This window comes from Eleutherodactylus coqui, chromosome 1 (genome assembly GCF_035609145.1).
Source record: "Eleutherodactylus coqui strain aEleCoq1 chromosome 1, aEleCoq1.hap1, whole genome shotgun sequence".
Lineage (NCBI taxonomy): Eukaryota > Metazoa > Chordata > Amphibia > Anura > Eleutherodactylidae > Eleutherodactylus > Eleutherodactylus coqui.
Genome location: NC_089837.1, coordinates 225,106 through 242,661, shown reverse-complemented (window position 1 = coordinate 242,661; position 17,556 = coordinate 225,106). Strand labels below are relative to the sequence as shown.

General features: G+C 41.7%; 1 protein-coding gene across 1 annotated transcript in view; it reads left to right on the top strand.

The window, feature by feature from the left end:
• LOC136617896 (zinc finger protein 432-like) overlaps window positions 1-14,454 on the top strand; it is a 40,286-nt gene extending 25,832 nt beyond the window's left edge. Inside the window, exon 4 of the mRNA XM_066594290.1 lies at window positions 11,755-14,454. Within this exon, the coding sequence (XP_066450387.1) occupies window positions 11,755-12,569 (815 nt within the window). The 3' untranslated portion in view covers window positions 12,570-14,454. The remainder of the gene's footprint in view (window positions 1-11,754) is intronic.
• The last annotated feature ends 3,102 nt before the right edge of the window (window positions 14,455-17,556 follow it).

Here is a 17,556-nt window from a genome sequence, read left to right as displayed (position 1 = left end):
TTTACTAATTTGTTTCTACAATTTTGATTGTAATTTTTCGAAGAAAATTGATACCTTCTGTAAACCAAAAATCCTCCCCAACCAGATGTCAAAATCCAAAATGACCCCCAGCATAACCCCAGACGATAGCAGAACACAAAGTTTACATGCTCTCCTAGTCTTCTTTCCCTAATCCTCCTCTCTGCAGCCTCGAGGACCAGAAAAGATGTAGTCATGTGACCTTCTCTGCGGTGGTCCTACAGCAGCTCCTGTATAACTCCATATGATCTTTTAATAGGCAAAGCCGTGTGAGCCGATTCATCCAAGAACAAGGTTCTACCAATTTTCCATTTTTTTTTTCATTGTCGCATTCCTTGAACCATAATGTTTTAATTTCCCTATCATATCCACGACAGCACCAGCTGAGATTATCTTCCCCTAGTAGGACAGGAAACACACCAAGAGATTTAAAGCTGCCTCCTTCCCCACCTTCCTCAGTATTGTCCTGTCCTGTTAGAGGAAGGTTATCTGAGAGGTGCTGGGAGCTCTCTAGGGTTCCCAGCTGGAAGGTTTAGCTGGATTGGAGTAGCAGGGAAGAGTGCAGCGCTCCCCTCCTGGAAACGTCCCCTTCGGTAGGCTGTGGATGTGGGCAGCCCTCCCAGGCCGGTTCCTTCCCACCGCGGACCCTAGTGAAATAGGGGCTAAGTGTGGGGCTGTACTTGGTCTCCCCTTCCATTCACTGGGGGCTGCATCCTCCTGTCCTGGGATTGGTAGCGCATGGTGTCTGGCCCAGCTGACTTCTGGATTGTGTCATCAGGCAGGGTTTTGGTCATGTGATTGACGTGTTGGCGTCAGGTGACTGGGCAGGGGAGACTCTGGATAGTGGAAAATTCAAAAAGCAACTGAGAGAAGACTGAAGTGGTGCTTGTAACCTCTGGATTGCAACAGATTTCAGGAAAAAAGGTTTGGACAAAGTAAGCCTGTAACACTACCTTGCTCCAGTTACTGAACCACCTGTACAGGCAGCGACCTCTGGTGTTGTAATTAGCCCGTGGGGTACCTCATACTCAGTGTCTTCTGGATGCACAGGTATTAAGTGCCGTATTATATTTTAATAGGTGGACAAATTTACAGCAGGATCCTCAAGGGCTAAGCTTAAAAATGTGCTTCCTGCATGAGGAGACAACCGCATGAATACTCCAAATTACTGTGCAAGATATGCATAGCCCAGCTGCTTAGAGGGAGTCAGTGGGCTTTATGGAGAATATTAAGATGCTGCTGAGGGATGATGTGCGGCTTCCTTCTCTAAACCTACTACTCGGGCGGCTAAGAGACCTTGTAGCAGAGGGGATAGAATCTGACTCTGAGGAAAGTTTCAGATTGTCAGAGGAGGTCAAACAGGATGGTGCAACCATGGATTCCTCTGATGAAGAGGAATATAGGAAATTTTAATTTAGTTAAGAGGGCATAGATGAGCTAATTTGGGCGATTAGAGGCATGCTTGGTGTGGAAGAACTCAGAAAGCCTAAGTCTATTCAGGACAACGTCTTTGGGGGCTTGGGAGAGCGGCAAAAAATTATCAGGAAGCAGTGGAAAAGACATGATTTTGGGTCCAGCTATAGGGCTATTAAGAGACGCTATCCCATTACTGATGATTTATGTACCGAGCGGGATTCCATTACTAAAGCTAACGTACAGGTTGCCAAAGTTGCTAAGCATACTTTCCTTCCATTTGGGGATGCTATGCATTTAAAGGATTTGGTGGATCTTAAGGCTGAAAGCCTTCTTAAAAAGATGTGGGAGGTGACTTCAGGTCTGCTTAGACTTGGTGTTGCAGCTACATGTGTAGCCAGAACCCTGCAGCTTGGCTGAGTCAGTTGGAGATGCATATCCAGAGCAAGGTTCCACGGTAACAGATTTTGGTATTGTTGGCAATTTTTAAAATAGCGACTAGTTTTTTGGGCAGAACACTGCTGAAACCGTGAAGTTTGCAGCACGATCTGCAGGAAAGTACACTTTTTAAAGACATGGTCGGTGGACATGGTCTCTAAGGGTAAGTTATGCTCTCTGGCCCCCCATGGTCAGTTCCTCTTCGGGGCTGACCTAGATAAAATTTGGGAGAAAGCTTCCGATAAGAAAGAGAGGTTTCCAGAAGAAAAAAAAACTTTTTTTCATGGCCCAAGGCAACAAGAGAGATATAGGGCTAAAAGTAAAACGGGGCAATGGAACTATCCGAAAGGAGTAAAAGGGAAACATTTTCTCTTTAACCCCAATCAATTGGATTTCCAGGGATGCAGGCAATGATGCCATTCCTGTGGGGACGAGGTTACAGGCATTCTCAGAAAATTGGACCCCGTTATATGAAAATGACTGGATCTCAAAAATTATGAAAGATGGATACCACATAGAGTGGGTTTCTCATCCACCACAGTCTTTTCAGATCACTACAGGTCCTCCTTTACAGATGTCCCTTCTAAATCACGGAATCGGGAATTTAATAAGGCTCAGGTCTATAGTACCCCTTGATCAGCAAAAGATAGGTCACTATTCCTGCCTTTTTCTTATAAAGAAACCAAATAGGGAATCACGATTAATTGCGAATCTGAAGCCTCTGAACAGATTCATCAAATACAGAAGATTCAGAATGCAGAATGTGAGCTCGGCAGTGAGGTTGATCAGGAGGGATGCCTTCATGGCGACTATATACCTGAAATTTTCATATTTCCATTCACTCTGAAACTCAGAGTTGTCTCAGGTTCATGGTCTTTATGGGAGGAAGGTTAAGGCACTTCCAATACAGGTGCCTTCTCTTCGGGATATCTTCGGCTCCATGGGTTTTCACAAAGGCGATGGTGGAATTAGTGGCTATCCTATGAGAAAGCTTGATTACGATCATTCTATATTTGGATGGTAACCTCCTAGTAGCTGACACCAGAAATCTACTTTCCCATGTCGCCATTACCATTCAACTGCGACAACATCTAGGGCTAATAAATTGGAAGAAGTCAGACACAGAACCCAGCCAGCAGAAAAGGTTCCTAGGTATCACGCTGGACTTAATATATTGGCATTTGTTTCCACCCTTAGTTCGGAAGCAGGATCTCCGCTGCAAGTCTGTCAATTTCTAGGTCCGAGATGTTGTACTATCAGGGCTGCCATGTCACTCTTAGGGAAGCTAACCGCTTGTATTCTGGCAGTGGCCTGGGCGCAGCATCATTCAAGAACGCTGCAGAGGTTTGTGCTGTCCATTTGGGACAGAAAACAGACCTATTGGGACAAAAAAGTGGTGATCGCAAGCATGTTGAAAAGTTCACTCTGCTGGTGGTTATCAGAGCTCAACTTAGCAAGGGGCGTAGATTGATTCCAAAACCTGGTGGTTTCGATCACAAAGAATGCCAGCGCTCAGGGTTAGGGGTCCCAGGTAAATGATACATACTTCCAGGGAACCTGGTCGCAAGAAATCAGGAGGCAATCGTCCAATTTCAGGGAACTATATGCAATCTGGAAGACCCTTCAGAAATCCCAGCGTCTAATGGAAGGAAAAAATGTAAAGATTCTATCGGACAATGTCGCGGCAGTGGCATATTTGCGACATCGGGGGGGACCAGGTATGCATCGCTGCAAAGAATTTTTCACTGGGCAGAACATCATGTTCGGTTAGTGACAGTGGCCCACTTAAGGGGTGCTCAAAACATTACGGCGGATTTCTTAGTCGCCGATGTTTTGGTTCTGGGAGAATGATCACCTTCACATGTGACCTTCCGGGATATAGTGTTCAAGTGGAGGGTTCCCCAGATAGATCTGTTTGCCACCAGGAAAAAATCAGAAGGTGAAAACATTTTCCCTCAGGCCGGAAGACCATCCAGCCGGCATAGATGCGCTGGTACAGCATTGGGTCAGGGACTGGTTTATGCCTTTCCTCCAATTCCCTTAATCCCCAAGATATTACAAAAATTCAGGCACGAACAATGCACTCTAATTTTGACAGTGCCTATTAGGCCCAAAAGGAGTTGGTTCTGCCTACTAAGAAGTCTAAGCATCAGCAATCTTATACTTCTACCATCCCGCAAGGATCTCCTGACAAAAGGTCCCCTGAGCCACCAGGGGGTAGGAGGTCTGCAACTTTTGGCTTGGCTGCTGAAAGATCCATCCTGTTAAGCAAGGGTTTTTCATCCAAGGTAGAGGATACATTGTTATCTAGCAGAAAGGATACAAATAATAACATTTATTTAATGATCTGGAAGAAATTTTCTTCCTGGTGTGAGAATCAACATCTGCATTGTTCATCTCCAGATTCGGTGGTAATCTTACAGTTCTTACAAGAAGGGTTGGATTTGGGTCTCTTGCCCAGCACACGAAGGGTAAAGGTGGCTGCTCTATTTTCTATGATACTAGGTTATCAGAGGTGAGTTGAGTTGCTAGGTTTTTAAAAGTGGCGGATAGACTAAGACCTAGAGTCCCTAATCTAGTTCCTCCTTGGAACCTAAACTGGGTTCTTTCAGCAATGTCAGGGCCTCTCTTTGAACCTATAGCTTCTATTGTTCTGGATAATATTTTCCTCCAGCAGGCTTCAGGGTATTCTGTAGCTTCCAAATTGTATAGTGTGCACACATAATGAAGCAGTCAGACACAAGTCATCAGCCTTGAATCCTAACCAGCTCTGCGTTATGGTCTTCAGAGCCCTAACTTTATTGAAACACATGATACCTGCCCTTTATGGGCGTGCAACAGATTACATCAGTAACATATACATATTCTTATTCGCTGGATCATATAGAATTCCCAGCCTCCTTGCCCACCTTCTCTCAAGTCCAGTATAATGTGGACTTTGTCTTATCAACATGCGGTCAAGCTGAAAGAATTTCCTTTGTTGGAGAAGTTGGAGGGTGGGTGAGGGGCTTGATACTCTTCTTCAGTATTGGAATGTGACTTAACTCTTTAGGAGGCTGCTTGTGGAACTTTGTGCCAAGTCAACATTATACCACACACACATCTTTCACCATGCCATTGTCCAGCAATTACTATAATAAAATTATGCAACCATTAGTCTCTAAGAGTTAGTCACTACAGCTGCGTAATACATCTAGTTCATTACAAATCAATAGACATTTTACGCTAACTAATTATCATGTCTATCACACTATATCTATTAGGTATTTAACTCTTGAAACCATCTTTCAGGTAGCTATCACTACAGCTCATACAGTTAGTAAGCTCCAGGCTTTGTCAGTCCGAAAACCTTTTTGCAGAGACACGGGAAATAAGGTCGCATTCAGATTAGACACCTCTTTCTTACAAAAGGTGGTATCTTATTTTCACAGATCCCAGGATATAGTAGTCCTTTCATTCTGCGCTAATCCAAAAAATAAGGAGCAATACTTCCATTACCTGGATGTTAGAAGGGCTGTTTTGCAGTATATCAATGCCACGGAACAGTGGAGGAAAGATAAGAATTTATTTCTTCAGTTCCTTGGGGGTAACAAAGGTAAAAAAGCAGCCAAGAGTTCTATTTCTAGGTGGATCTGTTCAGCCATCACGGAGGCTTATGAAGCTCTTAACAAACCAGTCCCAGAGGGGCTCAGAGCCCACCCCACAAGGGGAAAGTCTGCTCCTTGGGCAGAGCCGGCCACTGCATCCATTGACTAAATGTGCAGGGCCGCAGTGTGGAAAAGACCACATGCCTTTATTAAACACTAGCTGATATACCCGGCATCGCCCGAGTTAATTTGGTACTGGTGTTGATCTGGTGTTCACACGGAAAATCTTATGAAGTTGTGGTTACTTTAGAGATACTGAGGAAAAACATATGTTCACCATTTTGCATAGTTCTCTGCGTTACCCAGGAAACACCACGGGAGGTAACCATGCGACGTTTCCTTTATATAAAATGACATCAGGAAGTGAGAGATTTAGATTCCATATGTAAAATTTGGACGCTAATTCTTTCGCACTTAGAATTGAATAATCGAGCCGGGACCCATTAACTTTTCCTATTTATGACATAATCAATCCCCGTGCCAAATTTCAAGTTTCTATGACATCGGGAAGTGAGAGAATTAGATTCCATACGTAAAATTTGGACGCTAGTTCTTTTGCGCTTAGAATTGAATAATCGAGTTGGGACCCATTAGCTTTTCCTATTTATGACATAATCAATGCTCGTGCCAAATTTCACGTTTCTATGACACTGGAAAGTGAGAAAAATACATTCCGTACGTAAAATTTGGACGCTAATTCTTTTGCGCATAGAATTGAATAATCGAGTTGGGACCCATAAGCTTTTCCTATTTATGACATAATCAATGCTCTTGCCAAATTTCATGTTTCTATGACATTGGGAAGTGAGAGATTTAGATTCCGCACGTTAAATTTCAGCGCTAATTCTTTTGCGCTAAAATTGAATAATCGAGTTGGGACCCAATTACTTTTCCTATTTTGGAGATAATCTATGCTTGTGCCAAAATTCATGTTTGTACGACTTCGGAAAGTTGGAGAACGTTTGGCGAGTCAGTGAGGGCTTTCGTCTTTATATATATATATATATATATATATATATATATATATATATATATATATATATATATATATATATATATCTGCCCGAACATCCAACCTATAATTTATATATATATATATATATATATATATATATATATATATATATATATATATATATATATATATATATATATATATATATATATATATATATATATATATATATATATATATATATATTGGATGTTCGGGCAGATGAAGACTTAGCCTTTGGACGGATGGTCCTGTTCGCGGTACTCCTGCCCTAAATTTTTTGTTTTGCTGGTATGTCTCAGCTGGTGCAGTCGTGGAGACGATGGGGAAAGTTAGATTAGATTTACCGGTAATCCTTTTTTTGGGAAGTCTCCATGACAGCACCTATATATGCCCCTCCCCCACCAGTATTTGGTTTACATTTTTCATAGCTAATAAAGAATAGTTTTCGTTGGCCTCCTACCTCCTATTGGTTCGTTATAATTACTGAGGAAGGTAGGGGAAGCTTTAAACCTCTGTGTGTTCCCCGTCCTATCAGGGGAGGATCATCTCAGCTGGTGCTGTCAAGGAAACTTCCCAAAAAAAGATTACTGGTGGATCTAATCTAACTTCCGCTGACATAACTGTATGAGGCATGCTGTTTGCAGGACAAGTTGTATTTTTTTAATTGCATGGGTTTGGGGTATATATTGTGGGGGGTGGGATTGAGAAAAATGCTCCGGTCTGTCAGTTTGAAATAATGCCTCACAGGGGCTGGTAGTGTAGTTTAGATAGCGGTCACCATCTAGGACCGTATTGTACTTTAGCCAGGTTAGAAAATGTATCACCACAATTTCTAATTGACCTCCCTGGCTCTTTTGTCAGTCTGGGACAATAAACGCCAAGTATCAGGTGTTCAGACTGTTTAATCACTAGCACCTGTGTTTGTTGAATAGTGTTCAATTAATGGACCTATCTAACATAAGGATTGCTATGTCAGCTGTCTGTTCATTATAAAACAGCATGGTCAATTGCACTATTTGCAAACCAATCGGGTTGCCTTTACAGTCGACTGTCTAGTGTAAGGCAACAAGATTGATTGCATTATAATCGCAAATCAATCTGTTTGTGTAAATCAGCCTCCACAGTCGTCTGTTTAGTGTAAAGCAGTGTTATTAATTACACTACACTAAAAACCATTCTATTTGCTTTTATATAATGTGCAATTAATCTACCAGCCTTCTTACATTGGCGCATTAAAAAACCAGTTCTTACGCGCAATTTTTGTGCAACTGCTGTTTGCTATTCGAACCCATTGCAACAAAAATTGTGTGCAGTTGATTGGCATCGCACAATTTTTGGGCATCATTCAGTCTTATTTTCGTCCTGATGAAGCAGCGCGCCAAATAATCTGTCTTGCGCTGCGGAAACGCGTTGACGATTAGACGATTACGGACGATCTTGTTCGCCCTGGTCCACATTGGATTTCAGCTAACTATTTATATGTTCATCAAATTCGCAATTTTGCGAATTGACATATTTTATAAGTAGCTTGGACTTCTCCTGACTTAATTGTCATTACAAGTCCAGCCTTCCAGCCTGTTTCCGATGATACAGACTTTGACCTAATTTAAGAACTGGGTCTTGTCAGATCGATGACCCTATGGGGAAGTGAATAAGTCTAGTAACAAATAAGGTTACGGACTCAGTACAGTGCTCCCATAAGCGAGTGTACTAGTATAATATTTGTCTAGTGTGGATGATCTAATTGTCATTATCCACCACTTAGGGTTTTATGAGTGACGCTCTCTAGTTGTTTTGGAACAGTGTCTTTCCATCAATAGGCATGTTCTTATTAATGCATAACAACATGGAGTTATCTCAGTAGGCGCTACCACTTTCTGGTCCCTTGTATACCTGATAACGGCCCGCTACGGTCACCACCTTATCTGGTAGCCCCTCTTATCATTATCAATTTAAATAATATATTAAAATTCTGTATTTGAGTCATTCTAATTACTTAAGCAAATTGCGCTAACCCCATAGGCAATTAATTTTGTGGTTGTTTTGTATGGTTGTCTGTCATTTTGTGTCCGTTTAGGTCGGAACCATCCTGCCTTAGCAGTATTGTTTTTTATCATTAATATTAATAAAGGTTATATTTTAGTTTCAGGCACTTTCAGTGACAAATAGAGAAAAATTCTCCCCATTTGTTTTTTCATAGCGTGCAGCATAAATATTATGATGACATCATTCTCGGGTCGGCACAATTCCTGCGATAGGAAGTTTATCCCTTTTTTTTGTTGTCTGTTTCGCCACATTCTGGGGTCAGTACAGAGGTACAATCGGCAAGGACTTTTTGAAGGAAAAAGGGAAATAAGTCCAGCGTATTGAAGTAACGTATCCTTGAGTACGAACCTGGGGATACTCCAAAAGGCCTAATGTACTGATACTGGGAACGGTCGAGAGGCCATACGGCTATAATATACCAACAGATCATCCGGCACATATTTGTCGACAATTGGCTAACTATCAGAATAAATCTCCCCCTAAGCTCAACCTTGAGCGCCCCCGTATGGACGTACATGTACAAGTACCCTAGATATAAACTGATTTCGTGGTACCACGGGCCAGGACAGTGTTACATTCGGTTATGTTTAGTCTTTGTATGTGATGGTATAGTGGTGAGGCAATTTTAAATAAGAATTACTAAGAAAAGTTATGTTTTATTAAAAGACAAATTAAACAAAGCCAATAATTTGGTTCTCTTCAGTGAATATTTAATTGCGGTGAGGACCTTTCTGTCACTGTGATTCCTCTGCATTCTGAGGTTCATCACATTGTATTTTTCTATTGATGGATCCCCCTGAAAGCTTGTTTTTTGGAGCATATGGCATTTTAATTACGTGTTATTACATTTTTGTTCTAGGGGCAAGATTAACAAAATCTGCAGTTCTGGCGTGTCTTTACACTATTTACCGTGCGGCATAAATAATATGTTAAGTTACTCTTGCGGGTCAGTACAAATTTTATTTTTCTTTCATTTTTTTACCATTAACGGTGCTGTGAGGGTTTTTTTTTCCTTGCAGAACAAGTACATTTTAATTGTACCATTTGATGATCCATATGATTTTTTTGATCACTTTCTAAATACTGCTCTAAATAAAATCAGCCTTTGACAAATTAGGAGTAGGCGGTGGTCTGTGAGTATGTGAGATGGACAGCACTAGAGATGAGCGAACATACTCGGTAAGGCCGATTTCGCAATCGAGCACCGTGATTTTCGAGTACTTCACTACTCGGGTGAAAAGTACTCGGGGGCGCTGTGGGGCGGGGCGTGGCGTGGTGGAGCGGGGGGTAGCAGCGCGGAACAGGTGGGAGCTCTCCCCCCCCAACTCCCCTCTGCAACCCCCCGCTCACCCACAGCGCCCCCGAGTACTTTTCACCCGAGTAGTGAAGTACTCGAAAATCGCGGTGCTCGATTGCGAAATCGGCCTTACCAAGTACGTTCGCTCATCTCTAGACAGCACCTAATCACACTGACTCACAGGTTTATCCACTGAGCATATAAAAGAGTGGTGACGGATACACTGAAACAGGGTGTGTAAAACCTCAAGAGAACAAGCAGATGGCTTAGGATCATGATCTATCAGGTCCTGCTGTGTGGGCTATAGTTAGATTGTGGCATTGTTTTACAACCAGTATATTGGTCAGTTAAAGAGGTTGCATCTGAATTAATTTATATCACCTAGCCATGGGATGGGTGAGAAAATTCTAATCGGTGGGAGTCTCAGCGGTTCACATGCCTGTGGGCTTGCTGTCCCCACCTGCAGTGAGGTCAGATTTAATGAAACTGTAGTCAAGGATTTGCGGCACAGCTCAATTCTTTTCAGTGAGCCTGATGGAAATAGTAGAGTACAAGTGCTTGGCTATATCTAGCAGTGCCATTGAAGATAAAAGGATTAGCACTGCCCATGCTCAGCCAGCACTCCATTCAATCTCCACTTCACTGCTGTGGGTGCAATAAGCTTGCTGTGAGAGGGAAACAAGACCTCCATTATTGGGATAGTGGAGTTCTCTGCAGTGAAACTCCCACCGATCAAACATTTTATTACTATGAATAGATGATAAAAGTGAATTCTGATGCTACCCCTTTAGTAATTGAATGCAATACATAGATCATAAAATGGTAGAGTTGGAAGGGTCATCAAGACATACAGGGTCATCTGGTCCTGCAGGATCACTAAATCATCCAGACAATGTCTGTCCAGCCTCTGAAGACTTCCATTGAAAGAGAACTCCCCACCTCCTGTGCCAACCTGTTCCCACACATTGATCCCCCTCACTGTCTAATCTCTAATCTGTGTCTCCTCCCTGTCAGTTTCATCCCATAGCTTCTAGTCTTTCCTTGTACAGATGAGAATAGGGCTGATCCCTCTGCACTGACAGCCCTTCAGATATTTGTAGACCGCTATTAAGTCTCCTCTCAGCCTTCTCTTCTGCTAAACATTCCCAGATCCTTTAACCGTTCTTCATAGGACATGATTTGCAGACCGCTCACCATCTTGGTAACTCTTCTCTGAACTTGCTCCCGTTTGTCTGTCTTTTTTAAAGGGGGGTGCCCAGAACTGGACACAGTATTCCAGATGAGGTCTGACTAAGGAGGAGTAGAGGAGGATAATGACCTCACGTGATCTAGACTCTATGCTTCTCTTAATTTATCCCAGAATTGTGTTTGCCTTTTTGGCTGCTGCATCACATTGTTGACTCATGTTCAGTCTGTGATCTATTGGTATACCCAAGTCTTTTTCACATGTGCTGCTTAGCCCAATTCCTAAATTTAGTGTGTGCTTTTTTTGTTTCTTTTGTTTCTTGCCCAGATGTAGAACTTTGTATTTCTCCTTGTTAAATACCATTCTGTTAGTTGCTGCCCACTGTGCACGATTGTACAGATTTTTTTTGAATCCTTTCTCTTTTCTTCAGTGTTGGCCATCCTTCCTAGCATTGTTTCGCCTGCAAATTTGATCAGTTTCCCCATGAATTCCCTCATCTAAATTTATTTATAAAATTGTTGAACACTGGGGCCAGAGATTGGACCTGCAGGAAGATAATTAGCATTTCTGAAATAGAGTCTGGCAAGAGTCAAGACATGCTGTGAGTTGGACGATTGCTGGGTTTAGCCGGGTCAGTTTTTCTAGGTGGCTTGTATTATGTATTGACATTGTTATAGAGAAATGTTAATAAAATCTGTTTTCTTCTTGGCAGATGACTGCACCTGGAAGACCTGCTCAGAAGGTCCACTGATATCTTCAGCAATTGATTGTGGTATCACACAAGATATATATGAAGAGCATTTCATTATCCCAGATATACGCGCAGCCCTTCACAGCAACGATCTATCATCTGATCCTTTTAAACAGGTTCTAGCTGCTGCATCATCACAGACTGTTAAAGAAGAAAAAAATCACACTACTGATGATGAACAACAAGGAGCTCACACAGGGGAGAAGCCATTTTGCTGTTCAGAATGTGGCAAATGTTTTACTCTCAAAGCCACTCTTATTGCACATCAAAGCAGTCATACAGGGGGGAAGCCATATTCATGTTCAGAATGTGGAAAATGGTTTTCTATAAAATCAAGTCTTGCTAGACATCAGAGACTACACACAGGGGCCAAGCCATTTTCATGTTCAGAATGTGGAAAATGTTTTTCTCTTAGGTCAAATCTTGTTGCACATGAGAAAATTCACACAGGAGAGAAATTCTATTCATGTTCAGAATGTGGGAAGTGGTTTACTGTGAAATCAAGTCTTGTTAGACATCAGAGAACTCACACAGGAGAGAAGCCATATTCATGTTCAGAATGTGGGAAATGTTTTACTCTAAAATCAAGTCTTGTTGCGCATCAGAGAATTCACACCGGAGAGAAACCATATTCATGTTCAGATTGTGGGAAACGGTTTTCTCTAAAATCAAGTCTAGTTACACACGTGAGAATTCACACGGTGGAGAATTATAGTGTTAAATCAAATCTTGGTGAATATCAAAGAACTCTTTCAGAGGAGAGGCCATTTTCTTAGCTAGAACACGGGAAATATTTTACTCTGAAATCAAATCTTGTCCATAACAAAAATGGGGAATTAATGGGAAACTTACTTTTCAGAGTGTCGAAAATGTTTTAACTAAAAATGCAATCATCTGATAAGGAAATCTTTTCAAAACAAAATGTTTTCAAAACAGGAATGCAGTGAATTTTGCTTAGAATGAGAGGTTAATAAAATAAAAGTAGAGCATTAAAAAAAAATTAAGGAATCAAAAGAGACATGCCCATGTGAGATACCCAGAAGACAGACGGCAGTGAGCTGAATAAATACAACCACCTTTGACCTTGTAATCGGTATTTCTGGCCAGCTGCCATTGGGAGGTTTCTCACATTTCTGAGGCAACCATTTAAAGGGCCATTCCGGTAAAAATAAATTTTTCCATCCCTGCACCCCTAACCTGATTGCCTGTCACACTCTGGAGGTCTCCTATGTATATTGCAGTCACTTCGCTGCAGTTCAGCCTCATGTTTGATGCTTATCAGGTATCATCTTGAGATTTGTTCTCCTGTCTCTTTTACAGTTATGTGCTATCAATTCTATTATGCATCAGCACAATATCACATGAGCAGTTAGAGCTGTACCATCTCTGCTTGCAGGAGGTTACTCGGTATCTGCACCTAAAGAAGCCATAAACAATTAGTTCAGCCTCTTGGGCTGTACACTATCATCTCCTCCATTATCACTGTGTGATAGTAGCCTATATTCATCATCAAAAACTGTGATAGAGGTTTCTATATCTCCTCTAAAGATCTTGTATAGTAGAATCCATAAATTATGGAACTGAGAAACTGACTACTGGAGAGCACATAAAGCCAAGTAAACTGAGCATGTCAGAATGAGATCACATGACCCATCTGATGAGGAGTCTAGAAAGTTTCAGATAGAAGGGAATAACTAAACAAGGTAACACTAGCAAACTTGTACTGGAAACTAGTTACATAATGAATACAAAAAGATGGCTCTTTGAATATTACGCATCCTTTAATGTACTTTTAGCCTTGCTGGAGTATATATCCTCTAGAGCTGAAACTCATTAATTTTCTTTTAAACTAGTTTTATTTAATAATCGTATAAGAAGAAAACCTAATTGTTACAATGAAAATAACATCATGTCCTACAAGAGAGAACAATTCAGAGCACTAAATGATGGCTCCAAAATTGCAATGACCAATAAATGCTTTATACAAAAAAGTAGCGCTCACATTAGTCATAGACCCGTGATCAAAATATGCCTGGTGCATCAGTTTACTAGACAAAAAAGGAGCTAGCATTACAAAAGCCTTTGAGCTGATATTTGATGGGGAACGGTCTGCAGTTCATGCTCTATGACGAACGATTAAAGGATCTGGGAATGTGTAGCTTGCCAAAAAGAAGGCTGAGAGGAGGCTTAATAGCTGTCTACAAATATCTGAAGGGTTGTCACAGTGCAGAGGGATCAGCCCTATTCTCATCTGCACAAGGAAAGACTAGAAGCAATGGGATAAAACTGAAAGGGAGGAGACACAGAATAGATATTAGACAGTGAGGTGATCAATGAGTGGAACAGGTTGGCACAGGAGGTGGGGAATTCTCCTTCAATGCAAATCTTCAAACAGAGGCTGAACAGACATGTCTGGGATGATTTAGTGAATCCTGCATTAAGCAGGTGGTTGGACCCGATGACCCTGGAGGTCCCTCCCAAATCTACCATTCTATGAATCTATGAAAATCATTAAATTAATTCAAATATATAATCAGCTTTTATGTATGAGTTATGAAAACCTCTACCCACCTTTATACTGTATAATGCCCTGCAAGCTCCTCCTAGTCCTGGAACTACAATTCTAAACTGGCTCCAAGAGATTAAAAGCAATCAAAGGTTCACTTTTGTTTCTTGATATGTAATGTGTGTTAACAATGAAAATTACTGACTAAAAAAGTGAATGAAGTGTGATCATATTTGAAAATCATCATTGTGTACCTTAAAAATGACAGTCGGACCGAGGCAGAGAATTTATAAATAACACCGTGAAGCACCTTTGTAAATCCTACACTATACACCATTTCCTTAGTACAATCACAGGGAAGGCGGCCCTAGTGGAACGATTTAACCGCACTTCAAAAATGATAGCTACAGTTTAGGTTGGTAGCTACTTTAGCACCTGGGGCAACTATCAGAGATTAACCCCACCTATACCTAGATAGCTAGCCATAGTACAGAGCAGTAGAGGTTCGCTCCGTGTGGGCATTTCATAGGCTATATTGAGCCATTTTTGATGTCCATTTCTCATGACCAGTTCTGTTTCTGAAACCAATTTTGGTTCCTGATGAGTCATACATGACGAAACGCGTAGAACTTGTTATATGAAACGATGTATTCACAGAACAGAGCTACGTGTACAACAGCCGTGGTGCTAAGAGTATACACAACTTTACCTGAATATCAATATCTATGTGGCAACCGGCATATTTCTATCGCAGCATCATAGATAGAGAGCGATCACTGATGGGTATTGGTCTGGTCACGCTCTATAGGGACTTAAACTGACACAAGTTTATCACTCTAATACTAGCCTAAATACACAGGACCGCTCTGCCCAGGGCGGCTCCATTGTGGATTTTTGGACATTTCTTCAATACTGGCTTGTAGCCTAAATGGAGAAGTATATTTGTTTGTGGTCTTTTCGTGTTGGTCCCAAATATAGGACCTTTAAATCATTAAATAAATCAATAAAGGTTACGTTTTAGGGGTCCCACCCAGTGATTACTTAATTCCCCTCCTGGGGCCTTTCAGTGACTACTCAAAAATGATAATGTGGCATTAACTTACAAAATATAACAGCTTTAGGAATATTGGCATTGTACCTGATCTTGTATATAGCTATAATCATAGCTATCACACAGCAATCTGATGCAAACTTGTTGATGTGACAGAGCACAACTACTTAAGAATGTGGCGAAATATCTACAGTGATATTCTGACCTTTAACCTTGACAAACCCGCTTTAAAAATTGGAGATCATGTAAGAATCCTGTAGAATAAAGGAACCTTTGCTAAAGGTTATGAATAGAGATGAGCGAGCATACTGGTCCGAGCTTAATGCACGTTCAAGCATTAGGGTACTCGAGATGCTCGTTACTCGAGACGAGCACCACGCGCTACTCGAGTCAATTCCATTTCCTTCCCTGCATGTTTAGCGCCATTTTTTAGCCAATAGAAATGCAGGGAAGGCATTACCACTTCCTCCTGTGACGTGCCAGCCCTATCCCACCCCCCAGCAGTGAGTGGCTGGTGAGATCAAGTGACCACCAAGTATTTAAAGCGGTTCCGCCTGCGGCTCGCCTCAGACACACGCTGGCAGAGATTAGGGAAGGTGCTGTTGCTCATTCAGGGATAGTGTTAGTGTAGGTTCCTGTCTTCAAGAACCCCAACGGTCCTTTTTAGGGCCACATCTGACCATGTGCATTACTGTTGTGGCTGGTGGGAGCAGTTTTGCACAATTTTTTTTTTCCATCTCGGGCTGTGCAGGCCACTACAGCTATAGCGTTCTCTGTCTGCAGTCTATTATACAGAGTATAGGGAAAGTGCTGCTGAGATAGGGAAAGTGGTAGTGTAGAATCCTGTCTACAAGAACCCCAACGGTCCTTCTTTAGGGCTACCTGTGACCGTATTCTTTGCTTCTGCCTGGCGTTAGCTTTACAATACCACTGTCTGCCTCCAACTGTACGCCAATAATTCTATAATTATTTACACCGCTCTGTGTCTGCCGTTAACTTCACGCACAGCGTACAGCCACAGCCACTGATAAAGGGGAAGTCATGTACACGCTATATAGCCAGTATTCTTTTTCAAAAAAATTAAAATAAAAGCTCCTTCTTACGGCTAGCTCTGACCGTCTGAAATTTACTGGGTGTCAGGTTGGAGTTGTAGTGAATCACTATTGCACAGCTAGGCCTGTTTGCAGCCCTGCGTATTCTTTGTTTCTGCCTGAAGTTAGCATTACAATACCACTGTCAGCCTCCAACTGTATGCAAATAATTCCATAATTATTTACACCGCTCTGTGTCTGCCGACAACTTCACACACCGCGTACGGCGACAGCCACTGATAGAGGAAAAGTCATATACACGCTATATAGCCAGTATTCTTTTACAAAAAAACGCCAAAAAGCTCCCTCTTAGGGCTACCGCTGACCGTCTAAAATTTTACAGGGTTCTGCTGGGAATTGTAGTGCATCACTATTGCACAGCTAGGCCTGTTTGCAGCCTTCCATATAATTTTTTTCTCCCTGCAGTTTGGTTTACAATACTGCTCTCAGCGACAAAGTGTACGCAAACAATTCCATAATTATTTACATCGGGCTGTGTCTGCAGTGAATTTGACGCACAGCATACGGCCACAGCGACTGATAGAGGGAAAGTGATATACACACTATATAGCCTGTATACTTTTACAAAAAAAAAAAAAAAACTCCTTAGGGCTACCGCTGACCGTCTAAATTTTACAGGGCTCTGCTGGGAGTTGTAGTGCATCACTATTGCACAGCTAGGCCTGTTTGCAGCCTTCCGTATAATTTTTTTTCTCCCTGCAGTTTGCTTTACAATACCACTCTCAGCAACAAAGTGTACGCAAACAATTCCATAATTAGAGACGCACAGCGTATGGCCAACGCAGCCACTTATAGAGGGAATGTGACATACACACTATACAGCCTGTATTTTTTTTTTTTTTTAAAAAAAAGCTCCTTGGTTGGGCTACCTTTGACCGTTTAAATTTTACTGAGTGTATGGTGGGAGTTTAAGTCCATCACTGTTGCACAGTTAGGCCTGTTTGCGGCCTTCCTTCCATTTTTTTTCTGCCTGGAGTTAGCGATACAATTCCGCTCTCTGCGTGAAAGTGTACGCATATAATTCCATAATTATTTACAGCGGTCTGTGTCTGCTCTATTTGTAATCCACCATGCTGAAGGGTAGGGGGCGAGGA